This window comes from Chenopodium album, chromosome 18, assembly GCF_948465745.1.
Source record: "Chenopodium album chromosome 18, dcCheAlbu1.1, whole genome shotgun sequence".
NCBI classification, from domain to species: domain Eukaryota; kingdom Viridiplantae; phylum Streptophyta; class Magnoliopsida; order Caryophyllales; family Amaranthaceae; genus Chenopodium; species Chenopodium album.
In genome coordinates, this window is record NC_137851.1 from 49860810 (window position 1) to 49884140 (window position 23331).

At 35.4% G+C, this 23331-nt stretch overlaps 2 protein-coding genes across 3 annotated transcripts; one reads left to right on the forward strand and one right to left on the reverse strand.

The window, feature by feature from the left end:
- The first annotated feature begins 7081 nt into the window (after window positions 1–7081).
- On the forward strand, window positions 7082–16732 carry LOC145592510 (U-box domain-containing protein 44-like). 2 transcript variants are annotated; one of them, XM_081648993.1, is made up of 5 exons: window positions 7082–7381; window positions 9198–9241; window positions 9347–9915; window positions 10195–10507; window positions 14944–16732. In XM_081648993.1, the coding sequence occupies exons 3-5, from the start codon at window positions 9361–9363 to the stop codon at window positions 16509–16511; spliced, it is 2436 nt and encodes an 811-aa protein (XP_081505119.1). In that variant the 5' UTR covers window positions 7082–7381; window positions 9198–9241; window positions 9347–9360; the 3' UTR covers window positions 16512–16732. The 2 variants fall into 2 exon arrangements, with proteins under 2 accessions (XP_081505119.1, XP_081505118.1); XM_081648992.1 differs by lacking the exon at window positions 9198–9241.
- Window positions 16733–17534: 802 nt separating this feature from the next.
- Window positions 17535–20506, reverse strand: LOC145591021 (F-box/kelch-repeat protein At5g42350-like). The gene is made up of 2 exons (XM_081647408.1): window positions 20244–20506; window positions 17535–19604 (listed from the first exon to the last, which is right to left on the reverse strand). Exon 2 carries the CDS (start codon window positions 19482–19484, stop codon window positions 17739–17741), a length of 1746 nt encoding a protein of 581 aa, XP_081503534.1. The 5' UTR covers window positions 19485–19604; window positions 20244–20506; the 3' UTR covers window positions 17535–17738.
- Between the last annotated feature and the right edge of the window lie 2825 nt (window positions 20507–23331).

Sequence of the window (23331 nt, forward strand, 5' to 3'; positions counted from 1 at the left end):
AGGATGAATCCGATTAGTTTGGGGTTGAATTAGGTAAAAATCATTAGATTAATTTGAGTTATTAATAACTTAATAATATTTGCTTTAATGTGTTAATTGAATTCTAGTAAGGACATGTTGGTAATTTTATTTAAAAAAGTTTACTAAAATAGGAAAGTTTCAGTTTGTTGCACATAATGTGTAACTTCCATTTTTGGAAAATGTTGCACATAATATGTAACGGAGGAAGTAATTAACTACCTAGTATTAATCTTAAGGATTTAGGAGATCTAGGAGTAGCTACCTTAATTTTGTAGTCAGAGATTAATTGAAATGTCATTGCTGAAAAGTGAAATTTTGTAATATACTCCATAGTATTGTTTAAAATTAATTGTATTGAACGACTTCATGATTCGAAAGCTATTTTAGTGCTTATTAAGCTATGTAAGAGAAGGGGTATCATTGATTTTTTTCAGGCCAATTTTTGATTGGAGTTCAAGACAAGACTCTTTCTAGAATTTCTTCTGTGATTTATGCATCTTTAGTAATGTTTGAAGCTAGGGCAGGGCTATAACTTGAAGCTGCTTGTCCTGTGCTATGGCCCTTTCTACAATATTCATGTTTTAAGGTGATTGGGAATCCACCATCATCTGCAACTTCCAAGGTATATGAATCTTTGATATGTTATGAGATTGTGTTGTTATTACAGTATTACACAATTTACACCTAAGCTGGGTCTATCTGCTTTGGTAATTAGAGTCATCATGTCGTGCGAACTCTGAAGAAGCTAAATTTTTACTTCAGAAGATACTGGTTAGGGGCAATACCATTTCAGTAGCATTTTTTCTGGAAAAATGTGTTCAATTATGTGTTAAGTACAATTTCAAAATGGTTTGTATGATTTTCGTAGGAATGTTGATTCTTTGGCTGTTTCTTTATTAATACTTAGTAAATTCTCTGATCTGAAATTAATGTAAGAGTGACTTGTTTAAATGTTGGGCGCAAATGTTTATCACTTACTCGCAGTTAGTTAATGGTTACCTGATGAGCAAAGATTTAGTTAGAACCGAAGACTAAGCATTGTCTGGTTCTGTATTGCCAGTCTTAATATTGCATAATGCATATATATGCTGACACATCGATACTACTAATGTATAGTTCTTGGTATCCCATCTGAGAGGGCTCATCTTAGTTGCAGTGAATTGTTGGAAGTTATACCAGGAATGCTCATCAATTCTATTTACTGTGTTGAAGGTTCATGGATAATTTGTACTGTATTATATTCTCATTCTTCCTGTATTCTAGACTTCTAGTTTATAGCCAATCAACTTGACTTAGTTTCGGCGATCAAATTGTGACTCTAGCTCTGAAGAAATGCTTAACGTACGCTGCCGCAAACTGCATCTACTCAACTGTACAAAAGGCTTTTTTGATCTCCTCAGTCCTTGTGGAAATTATTTGTATGAAATAGCAGCAACCTTTCCAGATTGTGGAGTACTCGTTGAATTCCCAATGTGTGGCTTCAGCGCCGCTAACCGTTGAATTTTTAGGCCAATTCCTATAGATCTTCCTCCATTTCTTGTATTTAGAGCAAATAAATAAATAACAAAAAAAATCGGGTGAAGTTGAAATATTGTAATGTAGTAAATCATTGTGTTATATAATTCTTCCCTTCTTTTTAATTGCAAAGTTGGAATTTCACACTTTGATCATGCACATTTTATTTCTTAATTTGTTTAACAAAAAATTGGTTATATAAATTTCAAATTTGAATGATTCACTTTTATTAATCCCAACTACTACTATGTAATACAGTACTACGTACTTTCTAATAATCTGAATTTTTGGGTATGACTATATTAATAACATGGGTAAAGCCATAGAAGTGGACGTGAACCAACGTGAACCAACTAAATTGACACAATACAAAAATGGATAATGGATTGATTCGACACGAGCTCACTACAAGTCCAACACGAACAATAAGCATGCTAGTGGGCCTTGGATCGTGCATGAACATCATTTTTAAGAGTTAGCACACGTCCTAGACTAGAATAACATCCAAACTAGCATGTGTGTTTGCGATGTTTTTCTTAAGCAATTTACCATGGAGTATATTTTAAAAAATTACTAAGTCTCACTAGCACGGTACAACTCAACATGATACGATATGTGGGTCATGTCATGCATCAATAAGTCTTAGTTGCACCGCGTCCTATATATATATATATATATATATATATATATATATATATATATATATACCAAAAAATGAACTTCAGTAATAAAAAAAATGAGCTTTTAGTACATTAAAAAAGTGCATGATTATCATATGCTTCCTCTGTTCTATTAATATTGCGACAAGGATGAAATTACTCATCCAAAGCACATTTTATATACTAGATATCTATAATTGTGTTAGAGTAAAAATTATAAAAACTTGATAATGTGAAAGTATTTTATGAGACGAATCCAACAAGATCCCACATGACTATATTTTGCTTAACGTATAAATCATATCATATGGTCAAACAAGAGTGATAAATAGTGCAAAAAGTCCATTGTTGCAATATAAATAGAACGGTGGAAGTATAATCATAAAATTATAAATTATAAAATGAATACGTAAAAAAAATTATGAATACGCTGAAAATGAACACGATTTTCATATATTCATATGGGGGTTCAAATTCACAATAGTATGATACATATTTATTAACATAAAATAAAGATAAAATAAATCGTTAAAATTTATTAATTTTGTATGTAATAAATGTTCATTTTTGGTGTACTAAATGTTCAATTTTAAAATACTACACTTGTTCATTTTTTTCCCAAAAATTATACACAAATAATATCAACTCAATAAATAAAATGAAAAATCATAATAACAAACAAATTCATAATAGATGCACCAATTCAATAATTTATCACAAATTCAAAAAGTCAATTGAAATTTATGATATTCATCGTAAATATCTGTAACTCATCAATTAAATCAATAGTCATAACAAATTCAAAAATTCAATTGAGACAGTCTAATTAATCAAATTCATCAAATAAAAAATTCAATTGAAATTCGTCAAATTATAAAACCAGAAAATCAATTACAAAAATCAGCTAAAATCTAACCTAATTACAACTAATTAAAAATCAACAACACAAAAACTAATCCACATTATTTTTATTTTTTTTGGAGTTTAGAGAGCCACAAGGGCGGGGGTGAGAATCAATCCCAGAATCTCTTGAAATCGGGAGGGAAGCTCTAACCACTTGAGTTATCTCTCACTCTCACTACCTGCATTGATGATCTCTTCAAAAATAACAATAAAATCTATAATGATACAGAAAAAAGAAGAGAGAGAAAATGTCGAAGAAGAAATAGGAGAGAAAAATGAAAGTGAATAATAAAGAATCATAAAAAGGAAAGAAGAAAATTACGGGAAGAACATTAAGAAAGAAGGAAGAAGAACATAGCATGCCTCGGGTTTGTTTAAATATCTTGAATACATTATCTTAAGTTTAAATAATAAAATAAAAAGTAGAAACAAATATGGGGATGGCAAAATATGTTTTAAAACTTTTGGAATCCAAGTTAAGGATTATTTGTGAACAATTACCTTTTAAATTATCATTTTTGCAAACAACTATCTTTTACTTTAAAATTTGCGAACAACTATCTTATATTGATTTTCTGTTTTGATATCACTACCGTACCAATTGATGGATTCCGTCAAAATTTCCGATAGTGGGACTCACATTCAACGATTTCAAACAAACTTAACTCTAACTACATATATTAGACCCCATTAAAACCTATTTTAAGCACCTTAATGTTATATCTAGTTAATTTAAACCCCATATTAATGTTTTTCACTTTTGAGCCTACTTAACACCCAAATTAGATTAGAGTTTTCAATTTGGGGTAAATTTTGATGGAATCCATCAACTAGTAGTGGCACCAAACTAAAAACTCAATATAAGGTAGTTATTCACAAATTCTAAAGTAAAAGGAAGTTGTTCACAAAAGTGGTAACTTAAAAGGTAGTTGTTGACAAAAATTCTCCAAGTTAATGAAAAGTTACCATTTATGTTAATTAAGTACGGAATAATAGAGTGACATTAATTATGGAATAAGAAATCAAATACGAAGTACTCGGTAAGTCAATAGAGTATAAAGGAAAATATCTATATGTAGCGTCATGTCATCATCCATGTGGTGTCATGTAATAAATCTTATTATGACATGACTTACTATGGCATAAAGTGACATATGTCGTCAACAGGTTGTCCCTATAAGTTTTAATAATATTATTATGGAAAATTTGTTAAAAAGGACCTTTTATATTCACTATTTTGTGAGAAAGAACCTTTTAAAGAAAAAGTGGCTAAAAGGGACCCAAAATGGGTTTTTATTTGTGAGGAGAAACCTTTGCTTGGAAATTTAGCGTTGACCGAAGAAATCCAACATTGACCACCACGAAATGGCAGCCATCACCTCGCTCTTCCACAAAACCCCCTCTCCCCACCCCTTCACGACAACCACCCCTTCACGACAACCACCCCCTCTCGAAATACCCTCCCCCACCCCTTTCACGGTATGTAGCCCCATTCCCCACCCTTTCCATGGCAGCTTCACCCTCATTTCGAACTCGACAACCCTTTTCCCCCACCTCAAATTTAAAACCCACCTCCCAACAACCCCCTTCCCCTGACCGCCGATTTGAACCCCACTGCCCTTACCCCCTTCTTGTTAAGGATTGCAATTTTATATGGATATTCATTAACCTGATCCACTCGATATAAATAAATGGATGAAAACCCAATTTAAATGGATGACGGGTGAATGATGGATGAAGCGGGTGATGGATCGGATCAGATTCAGTGGAGCTCCAAGCCATCCGTCACCCGATCCTTCATCCGCATCTAGTCTAGCCGCAATAAACTACATGAAAGCAAGCAGAGGAAGCGGGGAAGTACTCGTGAGAATGGAGGGCAGGGACCCCTAATCGAAAGCAAGGTGCGTAGCGGGAATCGGGATATACTGATTAACCTATCTTTGGAGAGTTGCGAATCCTTAGATTGCTACTAACTAGACTAAAAGAGATTCACTAGGTTGGTCAATCACACAAAAAGGAGTAGCGAAGGGTTCAGTTGCATTAACTTTTGCGGATACGAGGGAGAACAAGCATTAAGGGGTGGATGAGAACAAGAAGCGTTCGCCAACTTTGATAGACATAACTTACCACCCGATCCGTCGTCCACCCATATACTAATGAGTTAACCTTCACATTCATAGCTAAACCCAGAGATAACGGCATTGCATATTGCTCATGCAAATCAATTTCCCATGAGCAAAATACAAGTTCCACTACATAAATCAAACATCTAAATCCTCTTAGTGGTCCGCATGTCCTTTTAGCTTCATTGTAGATAATGAACAAGGACCTTTTGCTCTTCCATGCCTAATTGCTATCAAAGTATATATCAATCTTGCCTCTGCCATGGACTGTTAAATGATTACACAAGTTTAAGAAAGTTGTAGTTGGTGAAAGACCAAATTAAAGATAAATGATGAATAGTTAACTAATTTAATGTTGTATGTCATTTTTAACTTTTTATTTTTTATTTATTTTTTTTATTACGGTTTTTAATTTTTAAGAGAAGTTAATTTTATTATCATATCACCCGTTAAGCACCCAATCCACCCGTTTCACCCGCAGATAATGGGTGGATCGGATATGGATGATGGGTTAGGCGGATGACGGGTGGATCGGATGGAGTAAGCGAATGGATGCGGGTGAAGGTCCATACGACTCGAATTCGATCCATTGCCATCCTTACTTCTTGTCTATCACCGCATCACCCGTAACCCCTTAACGAAGTGGGTTTCTAGGTTTTAGGGTGAGTTTCAAGGTTGTAGGGTGGTTTTTGATGGGCTAAATGTGCGGTTTTGTTGGCTGGGGAATTTCGAGTGGTGGTGGCAGTGGTGACTGCCTTTCACGGGGTTGGGGGGGGGGGGGGTTCGGGAGGGGGGATGGGGTGGTTGCCATGAAAGGGGTGGTGGGAGGGGGTGGCTGTCGTAAAATGTGTGGGGTGGGGGTTTTGGTGGAAGAGCGAGGTGGTGGCTACCATTTTGTGGTGGTCAACGCTCACTTTTCAGGCAAAGGTCCTTCCTCAGAAATAAAAACCCATTTTGGCCCCTTTTTTCTCATAAAATAGTGGTAGCCCTTTGTAACAAATTTTCCTATTATTATAGAATTTTATTATGACATGAAGCAACACATGTCATCAACATATTGTCCCTATGAGAATAAATAATACTCCCACGTTTTTAAATACTTGCTCTATTTTCTTATTTGGAAAGTTTTTTTAATATTTAATTCATTTCTCTCCACTAGTGGATCTAACATAATTCTATTTTATTAATTTCATATTCTCTCTCCTCTAATTCTCTCCACTATTTTTTTTTTTTTTTACAATTTTTTATTTTTCTATCTACTCCACTACCTCCATATTTTAATATTTTTTTACTAAAATTCCGTGCATGCAGAAATGGAGTAAGTATTTAAAAAAAGAGACAGTATTATACTCCCTCCGTCCCCAAATGATAGTCCCTTATGGGCAAAAATCACGGGAATTAAGAAACTTAAATAAAAGTAGTAAAATTACATTGGAAAGATAAATTTACATTGGGTATGTAAAATAGTAGAGAGAGAAAGTAATAAAAGTACATTGGAAAACAAAATTTATATAGGAAAGATAAATTTGCACAAATATTGTTGTAATTAGAGAGAATTTTGATAAAAAATTGATATTAATGGTACTTGAAAAAAGCAAATGAGACTATCATTTTGGAACTTAAAATAAGCCATAAGGGACTATCATTTGGGGACGGAGGGAGTAGATTATAAATGCTGGTTTTGATTAGTGTTGCACAATTATGCAACTAGTCCCACAACACCCGAAAAAAAAAAAAAGTCATAGAAGAGAGAGACTGGCCCCATCAGCATTCAATCATGACTGTAAGTTTGTAAGTATACTGCTGTAGTATTTTATTTTATTTTATTTATTTATTTTTAAGTTTTTTGACGAGAAATCATACAAGTATTTTCCTAGTCAACCAATCTTCTTCTTCTGCTATTCCTATTACAATTTACAATTACTCTACACTTTCTTTTTTTTCTCTTTCTTCTTCAACCACCATTTTTCCAATACTACCCATCTTCGAAGAAGAAGAAATTTTTAATTTTTCATTCATTTATTATTTGATGATTGTGGGTTTTGCTTGAGATTTGATTCCCGCGGCTAAAATTCTATGTACACCCAGTAATTCAAGCAGTTTCTTCACGCGTTGGATCATATTTTAAGGTGTTCCGCTGATTTTTCTCCTGAATTTTAGGTATTATTTTTCTCACTTTCCAATTAATTATTTGGTTACCCTTTTCAATAATTAAAATTACTGTTAATAGTATGAATCTGTTAATGTTTAATTTTGGGTGTTTTTAATTTGGCATGAATTTGTTATGTTTAGTTTTGGGAGTTTCTTAATTTGGCTTATGGTTATGAATTTGGTGATGATATCTTGGATTATTAAAAGTTACTGTTTTGATGAATGTTATGAATTTAGTAATGCTTAATTAATTTGGGTGTTTCTTAATTTGGCTTATGTGTGGGAGATTAAGGATATTTTGCTGACTGTAGATAATACTGATTGAATTTAAATGTCCAAATTTTGGTAACAATGTCTTAATAATGGACCAATCGACTATTCCATACAATACGAAGAATATGCTTATTTAGGAGTGTTAATTCGCAAAAGTATTGAGTATTGGAACGAAAGTACTAATACGGAATAAGGGGGGCTGGGATATTAGGTAACCTTGGTTGAAACATTTTGAGTTCTGATGCATTTTGTTTCTAGTTGAGCAACATTACAGTTAGAGCACCAACAAATTTATGTGCTCATAGAAAACTATCAAATTTAACTTGTAAAGTTAGATTTTCGAAAAGTTACCATCTCTACAACTATACAAATCTGTATGGTTTGTGATAAATGATGGTATAAATAATGATTTTGTGTATACTTTGTCCCAATTTCCGTGTTCTTGCAACTCCACCCGTGAGTACATGTTTTTTTGCTCGTAAGTTTCCATCACCACTTGATAGTTTATACAACCTCTAAAGTAGTAATAGAAATTATGAAGAGAAATATATAATTGGGTGGAGTTGCATTATCATAAACAATAGCATGAGAACTTTCCTTTAGTGAAGTATGCACAAACTCATCTATCATTGCTGGTTTGGTCACATGTTTATTGCCTACCCACTGGTCATAAGAGGTAATTAATATGAAGAATATTGACAGGGTGACTACAAACTCGTGTATTTGGTGAAGGCTTAGTACAACTGCACCCCCCCCCCCCCCCCCAAAAAAAAAACTCCCTTTTTTTTTAAAAATAGAAAACCTTAGTGTCTATCTTCTGTTCTTATAACCGCAATTGACAAAAGGGTTAATTATAAAGTCATAGAGTATTCACAGACAGCAGGTTTACACAGTATTTCCATCATGCATTAGGTTACACAATTGAAGAGGATAATTGGAGCATAATGATTGCTAATAGACTATCAAAGCGTACATAATGAACACATAGGCCAACCAGTATACACGAAATATGTGTAAACTAATGTCTACTTCTAATGGAGTGAAATTTTTTGTTGTTTTTTGACTTTGGTTTGTAATTGTTTAAATTGTTTAAATGGCTGAACCTCTTATTATTGTGGATCAGCATGCACTCACTAGCCTTTTTGATAGGTGGTACTGAATGGCTGTGATGGGAATGAATGAGTGTAATTTTGCTAAGAAAGTATTATTTTAATGTTCATGGCAATGCAAACCCATCCTTCTTCATATATCTCATCACTACCATTCAAGTGGTTATGGATGATAATGAAAAATTTATGAAGAAAAAGAGGTACTTTGGGATGAATTAGCATTATCATGGGGCCATGGGCATAGGCGTAGGACATTTCTCATAAAAATATGACCCATTACCAACATTTATTACCATATACTAAATGGGTAGGGTCAACTGCAACAACTTTTTGGTTGTCACAGGAGTAAGCATTCCTTTCTGACTTCAAAGTGATAGCGTCGTTAGAAGTAATTAGGCTATGATGTAGTATATGAATTATGTGAATTTTTTTCTCTGGTCCAGGAGGTGCTGGTTGAGCAATATGTGAGCTTTATCAATTCTTGTGGGTATGTATACCTGTATAATGTGGGATTATTATGATGTGACCCGTCTCTCTCTTTCATTATGGGTGAAATCTAACACTGATCAGTTTTTATTTGATTGTGTTGTAGGCTCTTTGTATAATATGGCCGGGAGTTCAGGTGGAAGTACAGACTTTGATAGCCAGTCAGATGATAGCTCACCAGTTGAGAAACTGCATGTAGAGCCCATCTTTAGCCCATTTGTTTGTCCTTTAACAAAGCAGGTCATGCGTGATCCAGTAACCATAGAAAATGGAAACACTTTTGAACGGGAGGCAATTGAGAAATGGTTCAAGGAATGTAAAGAGACTGGAAAGAAGCCTATGTGTCCATTAACTTCAGAGAACCTGAAAAACACATATTTGAACCCGAGTATAGCTCTGAGGAACACAATTGAAGAATGGACTGCAAGGAATGAAGCTGCACAGCTTGATATTGCACGCAGATCATTATCATCAGGCTCATCAGAACGGGATATACTTCAAGCATTGAGACATGTGGAATACATTTCAAAAGGTAGCAGATCAAATAAGCAAGCGGTTCATAATCCAGAGATAGTCCAAGCAATTGTTGAAATGCTTAGAAACGGCAGCAAGAAAGTACGACATAAAGCATTGGAAACTCTACGGGCCATAGCAGAAGAGGATCCAGATATGAAGGTTGTTTCCTGGTTATTAATTCCTTGTATAAGTCTTCTTTTTTAAGGAAAATTGTTGGAATCATTATTTTCTGATTATTCCGATATTGGTCTTCTATCCTCATTTTGCTTAAGTAGGTCAAGCATTGGTGATGCCAAGAGTAACTTTTAAGCTTATGTTTGCACATTTACATATCCTACTGAGTGATACATGAGATTGTTTTCTGCACTCATATTTCCTTTTAGTATTGGAAAGGTATAATGTAATTGGAGTTTCAATTAAAGATTTATGTCTATGCAGGAAGTAATGGGTGAAGGAGGCACTGTGCGTACCATAATGAAATTTTTGTCCTCTAAATCCTCACCAAAGGAAAAAGAAGAAGCTACCTCTTTGCTATATGAGCTTTCTAAATCTCATAATCTTTCTGGGAAAATTGGTTCAATCAATGGAGCAATCCTTATCTTGATTGGGATGGCCAGCAGCAAGTCAGAAAACATATCGACTACGGAGAAAGCTCAGAAAACCCTGGATAATCTGGCGCAGAGTGAACATAATGTTCGGCTGATGGCTGAAAGTGGTAGACTGCAGCCTCTTTTGACACTGCTTCTTGAAGGTTATTGCTCTCACTCTAATATATCTAGATTATTTTTGTCTGATGTGTCCAGTTAAACCAGTAGACATGAATATACTATCTGAAAGGAGGTGGGGCACTAAGCCACTTATGTGTTTTGCTTCTAAATTACGTTTCTTACTTTTAGATATTTTGCTACGAGATTGTGTATTTGTGTTGCACTTGCTGTTGAGATACAAATGTAGACTTGAGAACTTTAACTTTTAGAAATTTTCACTTAAACTTGTACTTTTAGTCATTCCTCAATATTATTCCCACTCTTTTATCTTTTCTCAAGGTAAATCATAAGTGGATATGCCTCACGAAAATCAAGAAGAAAACTAGTCTTGATTCTACTTGCAAGTTTCCGGTCTTTAGGTTCATTTTCTCCTTACCTTGTATTCCTCTCTACTATCTCTCATCCTTGTCATCATCATGCTAATCCTTGTCATCTCTCTCTCTTTCTCTCTCTCGCGGCTGCACTTCAGTCCCTGCTCTCTCCACTCTCCTCAACACCTCCTACAACCACTGTTTCCACTTAACCATACCTATAATCTGGTAAAATAATAATAATAATAATCTGGTCAAATTGGACTGCTCCACCAAAACATCACTTGAATGCAGTGAAAACGATCAAACACTTGGGCAACAAAATGAGCTTATGTCTTTGAAGGTTTCTAAAAATGAGCCTAACTGACTTGAAGATAAGTGGTGGTGGGCTGATGGCCAAGCTTTTTGAGGGGGCGGAGAATATGAGGGGAGGCAGTGGTGTCCTAGAGTGGTGAACTAATTTCTACTTTCTAGGACGAGGCCTATGGTGTTCTAGGGGACAAAGGAAGGTTGGATCAGGTAGAGAGATAAATAGAGGATGGTGAAACTTCAAAATAATCATAATTATAAACAGTGTTAGCTTTTCTGTCATCTTTAATGAAGTTTTCTTACTTCCTAATTACCTCATGAAGAGGTGAACATATGTGGATTATTTGAGAAATGATTTAAGGTAGATTTGTTTGGGATACTTCCCTCTTTTAATATATAAAACTAACTTTCTGGTAAAAGAGTGTATCTTTTCACCCCCCCCCCCCCCCCCCCAATCCCCGTCAGTGAAGCTCCCATACACTTTTGGACCCTAGATGTCATTCTGCCATTTGGTTATTGTTATTGTTATTATTTTTTATTTTTTTTTAATATTATTTTGGGAAGCGTCGTTGTGTTTTAAAGACTCCTTTCATCCTTGAATGGCTGTCTTTCTTCTTACTTTGGTGATATCATTTCCTTAGTTAAATGACTGTCCTTGGTAGTTATTCTATACATACTCACCAATTATGTTTTCTAATTGCAACATTTTATACTTTATTGGTGTCTTTGAATATTATACTCTTGAACATGTGTACAGAGGCATTTTGTCAGAGGTCATAAATAAAAACCTAAACTTGTTTTATTATGTTGACACATGAGATTCATGATGCTTGCAAGACTATTAGGGAGGCTTTTTCTAGTGTTTCATAAAGAAAGAATTCTTAGTGAAAGAGTAACTCCCTTCTTCCCATATTAGTTTAAACATTTATCATGATAAAGTTTTAGGTGACAAGTTTGATTATCACTTGCTATTTTAATGATTTAGTAGACGTGGTATGATGTAGTGGTTTTATTTAAATTTTAAAGAAGTAGATGTGATTGAAGACAATGGGTTTCTTCAATTATTTAATGTGAGAGTAGAAAGATTTACTTCCTCTGTTCTCTTTTAACAGTAACATTCTCCTTTTTGGGACGTTGCAAATTAATTGGAACATTACTTTATTTGACCAATAATGCCTTCTATCTCTTATCACATGGGCCTTTCTTTATCTCTCTCTATCTCTTTCCCTTCCTAAAATATTGTGCATCCTCTCCATGTTGCAATTAAAATAGAACGGAGGAATTATTAAATATTAGTGGGACCTTATTGAAATAGAAGTATAAGAACTAATCTAGATATATGGAGTATAAAAGAAGGGGGGGGGGGGGGGGGGAGTTGCAAATTTCCCCCATTACTTATTGTTTATGAAAATGACCTCCTAGCTTACTATATTAGCTTGTCAACTTGTTATATGAATGGACTATATAGGATCCAAGCCTCAATTAATTGATGATGACATTTTACATTAAATCTTTAAATAAATTTTTGTTAGTATACTTTCATAAATTTAGTTTACACTTGCTATTATACCTTTAATTTAAATGAAAAAAAGACTCTTAGGGTAGGAAAGAGAATAAGGGAGAATCAACTGAGTTGGTTTGTGCATGTAAGACGGAGACCAAAGATGCATTGTAAGGAAAGTATTGCTGAGAGCACATGTGCTCTCTTTAGAAGAGGGATATCAAAGATGACTTGATGAAGGGATATAAGAATGATATATAGAAATTGAGTTCAAGGAGGGGCATGGAGGGAGAGCATATCGGTTGATGAATACAAGTTATAAACTCTTGGTTTTTGTAGCAGATCCTATCATTGGGATTTAAGCAAATATTGTTATTATTGTGTTAGAAAAAGAAAGTTGTTTAGATTGATGGTACGGAGTATTATCAATTAAAATAAGTTGACCTATTTGGTGGAGTAGAGGAGGATAAAAGAAAAGGGGGAAGGGGGTTGGGGGGGGGGGGGGGGGGAGCTGCCAAATTTGGAATAGAGTAATAGTAAGATTTATTTGAGGAACAATGAAATGTTAAGTAAGAAGGTCTTTGAAGAGCGAAAGGAATAGTATAACTATCCTGATGTCAAAAGCATACACAATAGTCCGAGGACCTTTGTTAATATTTTCATATTTTGAGCACCTCTTGAAAGGAATTGGCCTCCAATCCCTTCATATACCGTGCGCATACTTTATCAAGTTGGCGTAAGTGGTTAATAAAACGAATAAGAGATGAGTGGGCTTCAATTTGTTGAATTTGTCAAAGTATATCTAAGTTGACTTTGCGCTACAATATTGCCGTGGGAACTACAAGGAAACCATAATTTTATGTTGTTATTTACAATAGCATATGCAACGAAATATATACTCCCTCCATCCCATAATATAGTTCTTATTTGTGTTTTTTCACGGTATTTAAAAAATAGGAGGAGAAAGTAGATAAAGTACATTAATAAAGGTGAAAAGTACAATCATAGACAAAAGTTAGAGAAAATAGAAAAAAGTATAAGGCATGTGCAAAATTCAAGGGTAAATTAGGGAGTACAGTGAATAAAGTTAAAAAAGTGAGGGTATAATGGTCTTTACATACTATCCAAAAATGGAAAACAAGAACTATATTATGGGACGGATGGAGTACTTCGTATGTATATGGGTTATATTATTATAATCAGATTGTTTGAATTAGAATTTATATGGATTATAATTTTAATCTTAACTTTGAAGTAAACCTTTCTCTTATAATAAAATTATATGGATAGATGTTGCAACTTGCTAAATTTAGTAATTTTGCAACTAAAAAAACATCCATTTTAGGGAAGTGTTGTAACATAAAAAGAACAGTGGAAATGGTGATTGAGGTGTGCTGTACCTGAAATTTTTTTACTTTGCCAAGATGACAGTGAATATTGCTCACATTTTTTTCATTCAGTAGTGTGAGCTGGCATGCTCTTTGTGTTCCATGAAGAGGGTTTGTTTAAGTCCTTTGAATACGGAGTATAACATATGGGTTGCAAACTAATATTGTGGGGTTTGGAAGGGAGTAGAAAAGGTGGTTATGGCGAAATGCGTTGATGGCTATCCTGTGGATCATTTGGCTGTAACGGAATGGTAGATCTTTTACGAAGTTGCTTCTTTCCGTGACAATTTATGACATAAAATAACTTTGTTGACGTTATTATGATCTTAGGCAGCTGGTGCTTTTAGACTATATCCAATTTGAGGAAATTTTAAGGAACTAGACAAAGCTGTATAGAGAATTTGGGCTTGAGATAGATAATTGTAGTCGGTTGCTTGATTTATATCTGATTGGTCATCATGTATAGGCTCATTTAGAGCGGTCAATATCTAAGTATATTTATTTATATGAAGGAGATTCAGTTCATAAAATGACTATTCGAGTCTACACTGAAGCTAAAAAGAGTGAAATTCCTATTTTCCCCAAGATTATAGAAAAACCGAGCTTTTAGAATTCCTTGAAACATTTGATTCCATCAAATCAATTGATCCTATCAGTACTAAAAAGATCAGACACCAAAATAAAAAGTATCCAACCTATCCCCCATTTGGGCAATCTAAAGGTCAAAATAGGAAACCCTTCCTGGTAGCTGATACGGAGATTTTGCTATTTCAAGTTTCCCTAAAAAAAACCTCCTAGAAGTGTTGAATTTGCAACAGCATGTTTATTAGCCTGCTATGTCTTCGATAAGGATGACTACATGGTTAGACTGAACTCACTGAAGTCTTTGTATTGCATGCATATTTTTGCAGGACCTCTTGAAACTAAATTATCCATGGCTTCATTACTTGGTGACCTGGGTTTAAACAATGATGTCAAGGTTCTGGTGGCTGAAACTGTGGGTTCAGCTCTTGTGGATCTCATGAAAAATAATGACATACAATCAAGAGAAGCTTCATTGAAAGCCCTGAACCAGATATCATCGTATGATGCAAGTGCAAAGGTATTAATTGAAGCAGGAATTCTTCCTCCTTTGGTGAAGGACCTTTTTGGTGTTGGTGTGAAACAGCTTCCCATGCGACTGAAAGAGGTTTCAGCTACTATTCTTTCACATGTGGTGAATTCAGGGTATGACATTGATTCTGTAATAATAGGGCCTGAAAACCAGACATTAGTTTCTGAAGACATAATACACAACCTCCTCCAACTTATTAGCAACACTGGTCCATCAATTGAGTGCAAACTCCTCCAGGTCCTTGTTGGATTGACCAGTTACCGTAAAACTGTTCCTAATGTGGTTGCTGCCATCAAAAGCTCTGGTGCTACCATCAGTTTGGTCCAATTCATTGAGGAACGGGATTTGCGTTTAGCTGCCGTGAAGCTTCTGCATAAGCTCTCTTTTTTTATGGCCCAAGAACTAGCTGATGCTTTACTCGCAGCTGGCCAGCTTGGGGCTCTTATCAGAATTATATCAGAGAACAATGGAATTACTGAAGAGCAAGCTGCAGCTGTTGGCCTATTGGCTGAACTCCCTGAAAGAGATCTTGCACTCACTAGGCGAATGCTTAAAGAGGATGCTTTCGGGCTGATTATATCTAGAGTAAAGAGAATAAGGCAGGGGGAGGCAAGGGGTGGTCGTTTTATGACTCCATACCTAGAAGGACTGGTTCGTTCTCTTGCTAGGATTACATATGTGTTAGATGAAGATCCCGAGATATTGGCTTTTTGTCGTGAGCAACATCTTGGATGGCTATTCACTGACTTGCTGCAGGCCAATGGGATTGACAATGTGCAAATAGCTTCTGCTTGGGCTTTGCAGAACCTTTCATCGGAATCCAAAAACTTGACCAAAAAGCCCGAGCTTCCTTCACCTGGTATTTTGGCATTGATCTTCGGCTGTTTTAGCAAACCACCCACAACACCTGGATTATGCCCAGTTCATCAGGGTCTCTGTTCTTTGAAGGAGACATTTTGTCTAGTGGAGGGTCACGCTGTCGAAAAGTTGGTGGCACTTCTAGATCACACGAATGAGAATGTTGTCGAGGCATCGCTTGCTGCTCTATCCACCTTGTTGGATGATGGAGTTAACATTGAAGGAGGGGTTATTACATTGCATAAGGCAGATGGAACCAAACCCATCTTGGATATTTTGGTGGAAAAACGAACAGAAGACCTGAGGAAGAGGGCGGTTTGGGTAACCGAGAGGCTCCTACGGATTGATCTAATAGCTTATGAAATTTCGAATGATCAGAATGTTGGAACAGCGCTTGTCGATGCTTTCCAGCATGGAGACTACCGCACTAAACAAATAGCTGAGCGTGCATTGAAGCATGTTGATAGAATGCCGAACTTCTCAGGGATATTCCCCAATAATGGATAGTCTGCAATTTTCTTCCGACATTTTTTCCAGAAAATTGGCAAAGTGTGTACAATGCGTTATGGGTGTTGTAGGAAAGGGTGGCGAAAATGTACAAGTGTGTAGTATGTTTTTACATTTGTTGTAAAGTCCATTATGTCAAATCTTCTTTTGTTTTGAAATGTATACAGCTTCTTTACACGGAATGAACCTATCATACATTTTTTTTACAAGACTACTTTTGTGGGTTTTTTTTTTTTTTTTTTTTTTGGTGCTAGACAACAAGGGTAGGGATGAGAATTGATTTCAGAACCTCCTGAAACCGGGAGAGAACCTCTAACCAACTGAGCTATCCCTAACTCTCTATCTATGGGTTTATGAATATGTGACCACTGACCAACAAATGAACCAACCTTTAAAATATTTATATCCATGGTAGACTGTTAGTTGAGTAAAATTAAAGAGCAAACTTAGAGATGGTGATGCTGTGCAAGCCAGCGAACCTTGCGCTCAAGTAACTTAGTGGCTGGAACTGGGCAAACTTAGAGAATAGTCGTGGCATGTCTATCTTTCATAAACGAAGCTCATACGTGGCCCGGTTTCTAGATTATTCAAGTGTAGATGACTTACGCAACAATATTGTGGATGTCTGTATGTACGCAACAATAGTGTGGATGTCTATTATACATTCAAATGTAAAAATGTACCATGCACATGATTCATACACGTTCATTGCTTGCTTATTTAAATGTCAATTTATTTGCCTTAATTGGTTTTTGTGAGTTTTTTCAATAAGACAAAGTGAGCAAGAAATAGTATATTGAGCTGTCAACTGCAGTCAATACTAAAATCAGAACAGGTTCAGTTAGTGGGTCAGGAAAGGACATCATACATTCAATTAGTAAATAATTATGATTTGAGGCCTTCATAATAACAAAACTAATACCAACAACTGTCCACTTTCTGTCATAATTCAACCAACATATATTTCCACTTAGGATCCAGCTTGATTGGTATTAATAGGAAAAACCATACACTTTTGTAATGTAAGGAAAAAAAAAACTGTGCCTGATCAAACTGTAACATACTACAATACATGGGCATGTAAATTGCATATTAAGCATGCCAAACAATGTAATTGTCTACAGGGTATCGAAGACTTTCATAAAACTCACCTAAATCGGGCCAATTTTGGCACAATTCTTTCATATGTTTCTGGCATTGTTTATCTGGCTGAACTCTGAAGCAGGGTCAAAGATGTATAGCCATGATAGTTTTTGTCACACACGAAGATGCATCAAGTTCAAGAGCCACACGATTTCTTGATATATGACTCCATTTCATGACCTTGTCGGATACATTGCAAATGGTAAAGAAGTCCAAAACTTGCCCAAATATTTTGAACATTTCAACTCCAAAGATGAGGTTTTTATCAGCAACAAATGCAGCATTCCAATCCATAGGGGCATCAGGATGTACTGATACCTCAATCCAAGCAAGATACATAAGGTCGAGCTCCCACATCTTTCGAATGGCTTTGTTTCTCCTACCTATCTGACCATCTCCTTCACACCACGACACAGAAAGCATGAACAAACGGCTATTGCAAGAAACAAGTTTGGGGTAATATTCATGAACACGAGGAGGTGAAGGGGTTGTTTGAACAACAGTCCAGAATCCTCTTTCTACATCATAGCCAGCAAGCTTGTCAGACTCTGAATAGACAAAGAATGTCCCGTTACAAACCACTCCAGAACAAACAATGCCAAAATCTACAGGAAGTTTTGGAATTTCAATCCATTTATTTGATGCAGAGTCATACAACTCTCCAGAATCTAGAGGCTCATCCCAAGAACCAAGACCACCAATAGCAATCAGCACAAACCTCTTACTATCCCTTAGGCTTGAAGTCTCACTCCTATGTCTCAAAGGCCTGCATTGTTTTTTCATTGGAGCCAAGAAACCGGCATTTTCATCAGACAAGTTTCTCAGCTGTCGTCTGACAGAAAGTCGGTGGGGATCCTCATATACATCAGAGACCCCACCAAGCCTTGACCTTGGAAAACGCCGATCTTGACGATTTGACTGACTATGTACGACTGGACAGTTTAGACTTACCTCAGAAATCCCAAGAATGGGGGATGACCTAGCATACTTCATAGACGCAACTTTACGCCAAGATTTTGTCGAGGGGCTAAAAACCAACATACTCTTATGTGTCTTGAAAGAACTTCTATCTACCCTTCCAAAACTAGTCAGACTGGAACAGCCTCCAACAATGAAAATCTCATCCCTCATGCTGGCAACAGAATACATGAACCTTCCTCTGAGAACTTCAGCATTTATGTTGTGCCACTGATTAAGAGATACATCAAGCACATGAATCTCCCCAGTGCAATAACCTTCTTTAACAGCACCAAAAACAAATAGCCATGGAGTTTGATAAAGACCCTCACTCCGCATCTGCATAAATCGAGGAGTTGTTGTCAAGTTATTCCATCTTTTACACACAAGACGGGCATTCATGAGACATGATAAAGGAAGTCTCATTAAACAAATCTCTAAGATATCATCTGGAAGTGATAGATTTATTCTGCTGTTTCTGTTAGATCCCTCGTACTCTAACTCCTTTCTATTACTTCTTTTCCAAAAACGATCCTTCCTTCCATACGAGAAGCAGTCAACTCCAGTTTCCTCAGCCCCGCAAATGGGTTTAAATCCTTTCCCTTCTTCACTAGCACTTGACCTCCTCCTATTGCTTGAATCTCCAAACTCGTCACTGGTGTCAGCCCCTACTTTACAACCTCCACCTCTTCCATACAAAGTGAGGCATCTCAAAGAAAACCCATTAGCAGTTTCCTCTTCATCCCCGGCACTTCTGTGAATTCTCTTCTTCCGTAATTTCTGGCTGACACTTCTTACAAGCTTTCTTGACACACTCAGAGACTCCAAATCCTGGCAAAGACCTTCTTCGACAATATCTCTATCAGCAATCATTTCGACGATGAATGCCAATTACCAGCTACTACTATAACCCAATTTGCATCAGTCTCCTTCTTAAGCCCACCCTTATATCTCAACCCAATTCACATAAAGCATGCCACAAGAACTACAGACCTATGTTGATATGAAAGAATTGATATTAGATTAATTACTCAAAGAAGAATTATTAATTACTAAATTCCTAATTGGGAAGATGTGAGAACCATTACTAAGAGTGACTAGGAAAAAAAAAAAATTGTTTAGAATGCATGAACCCTTTAGATCATAAATGAAACATTTTACAAATACATTGCGTATATATGGGATCATCAAACCTCGAAAAAAGCCATACTATATCTATATATCATCAAATCCCAGAAAAATTACAGTAATTAATTAGCAGCAGAGAAAAAAGAAAAGGAAAATAAAATTTCAATCATTTTTTCTTTTCATATCAAAAGCAATGCAAAATTCAAAAGAGAATGAAACCCAGAAACAATTTGGCATTTGAAAGTTCAATATATAACTAGCATGAGAATAATGAAGACATAATCTAACCATAATCATATAAGAAATCAGCAAATAAACCAAGAAATGATTACCAGATCTGTGACAAAAATCATCAATTTAAATTGCATGTGAAATTCAACTTATAACCCATTATAATTCCAACTAAAAACAACAGACCCACTTCAGATTTCCAAATCAAAACTCAACAAATTCAAAGTACAAATGAAAAGAAAAGAAAAAAAAAAGGTAAAAAGAGAAGCTTACCAAGCATTTTGCCAAAAAATCAGCAACTCTGATAAAAATACAAAGAATGGGTGTATAAATTCTAGGGGAAAAAACAAAATGAGAATTTGAAAATTAAAAAAAAAAGACAAAGATGATGAAATCTGAGTAAGATTATTAGGTTATGTCAGTGTTGAAGAAGAAGATCCAAAAGAGATGTAAGATGATAAATGGGAGGAGGTGGGAAAAGTAGAAATACATACAAATTCTTTTTCTTTTTATAATAATAATAATAGGAAGTGGATTTTCTTTTGTTTTGTTTTCTTTACATAGTAAAAAAAATTGAGACAGGACACACTGATAAATACGCTTAACAACATCAAAAGCGACTCTTTTTTGCTCTTTCCCATTATCCAATCCCATATGTCATTATCTCTCTCTACACTCTACTTTTTTAAAAAAGCAAATTAAATTAAATTGATAATTGGAAAACGGAGCCTCAATTTATCACATTGATTATCATGGGCTAAATCATAAATAAATCAATAAACTTTTCAGTTAGCATGATTATTTCGTAATTCTTTTTTTTTTTTTTTTACTCATATTTAATAAAAAAATTGTTTTACTTACAGTTTTGTCATTTTATTTATTAACGTGATAAACTTGTATTTTCTATAATTTCAACCGCCTTTGAAGTAAAATATGATATCAATACTTATTTAAAATTGTACTAAATATAACTCTTTTTCGACGAAATGAAGTTACGGATTATGTATAATTTTTTAATTGATTTACTTTTTCTTTTTTGCTAAAGTCTATTCATTGGAGACATGATCATGTGTTGTTTTTTGTTTAAAAAAATATTTGTGGGTACAAGGCATGATTATGATTATGGGTGGTTGCACTTGTAACATTTGATTATCATCAAGTTGATTGATCTCAGATAATGTGGTTAAATGTAAAAAGTATGGGCCTTGGGGGCTTCTTTGGAATTGAGATTTTGGGTGTAATATTTATTATAGGTTAAAATTCCGACCCAAATCAATAGGCTCGTTAGTGGAGTTTGATCTCACATTTCACAAGTTCACAATACTATATTATGAAACGCAAATCTTTTCATTAGACCTAATCTTTAGCATATGAGGTATTTAATTGTGTTAAAGTTTTAGTTGCTAAAACTTATACTACATGAATTATTATTATACATGCACATATATTGTTGGTAATTTTAGGTTTTAACACCTCATAAAAACTCAAAAATGATTTTTAACACCCCCATAAAAAAAAATTATTTTAATACCAGACAAACTTACAAAAAATGGGTATTACCACCACTTAACGGATTCCGTTTAGGAATTCCATTAATTGTGGTCCATGGTGACACAAGTCACCATTTAATTTGTTAAAAAAAAAGAAAAGAAAAATTAAAAAAATAAATAAAAACCTCACAGCTACCACCACCGCCCTCCCCCCAACCCACCACTGCCCTTCCTGAACCCACCACCGGCGACGCATTCGCACCCCTAAGCCACCTGAACCCTCCCCCTCCCCCTCCCCCTCCCTTTCCCGCAACCGCTTCGCCCCCAAAAACCACCAAACCCGAAACCCTCCTTCCCCAAAACGACCACGAATCCGGCCACAAGTGGTCGAAATCGGCCGGTTTTGGGGTTGAGTGGCCTTAACCGGCCGATTTCGGCCATTTGTGATCGGAATCGTGGTTGTTTTGGGGGATTCGTGGTCGTTGAGGGTTGTGGGTTTGGTGTTTTTTGGGTCGATGCAGTTGCGGGAGAGGGAAGGGGCCGTTCAGGTGGGTTGGGAGAGGGAGGGGGAGGAGACGCGCCGCCGGTGGTGGGTTCGGGGAGGGCAGTGGTGGGTTGGGGGGAGGGCGGTGGTGGCGCAGTGGTGGGGCTGGGGTGGCTGGGGTAGTTTTAGGTTTTTTATTTTTTATTTTTAATTTTTAATTTTTTTTCTTTTTTTGGCCAATAGTAAAGCGACGCGTGGCTTTATAGGCCCACTTAACGGATTTCTAAACGGAATCAGTTAAGTGGTGGCAATACCCATTTTTTTAAAATTTGTGTGGTGTTAAAATAATTTTTTTTTTATGGGGGTATTAAAAACCATTTTCGGGTTTTTGTGAGGTGTTAAAATCTAAAATTTCCTATATTGTTTGCTCTTTTATAAAAGTATTTTAAGAAATCCAAACAAATCATGATTGGAAAATTCAATCCTTCCTATATAAGGCGTAAATTTCATTATTTTAAATTCATACAACAAAATTCCATTACTATTCATCTCATGAGGAATTGGAGTTTTGAGAAATATATATACATTTGACCAACTCATAAAGATGACATATTAAAGATTTATTTATGGTACTTAGGGCCTGTTCTCTTACGTTGAAATTCAGTTCAGTTCAGTTCAGTTCAGTTCAGCTGAGTTCAGTTCAGTTCAGTTCTGCTCAGCTCCTAATTTCCTTCTCTTATAAAATATTCATTTCAGTTCAGTTCAGTTCAGTTCAGCTGAGTTCAGTTCAGTTTAGTTCAGTTCAGTTCAGCTGAGTTCAGTCAATGAGAACAGGCCCTAAGTTTATATACAAAAGTCCATAGATATGCTTTACGGTGGAAAGTTCAATTTACAATTTTTGAGTAAAAAGTAAAATATTGAAGCATTAATTTTTACCCCACCAAAATGAAAATTTGTCAACCTCGAAAAGTAGTTTGATTACTAAACTTGGTTATAGAAATAGCTTTCTTAAACTTTGAAAGGATGTGAATCCTTGTTGAATATGTAAATGGATAAAATATTATTGAAATTTGGAAGTTCATTCTTCAAGTAAAGCATTATCAATCATTATTAACACAACATTTTCTCAATTGAAATATTATTGAGGGCATAGTCTTTAATCCCTTGAATCTCGACTGCAACAATAACAAATTAATAACATTCAACATATATACTTACACAAGTTACAACCAAGTTTGATTACAGAAAAACAGAAAAAAAAAAAAAAAAAATTGAAAATGAGTAATCTTACAATGAAGTTTGCCTTAGGATTTGAGCTATACAATTACAAGACTATACTTGTTAAGACGTGTAGGGAAAAAGTGATCATGGACACTTAACAAGCTTA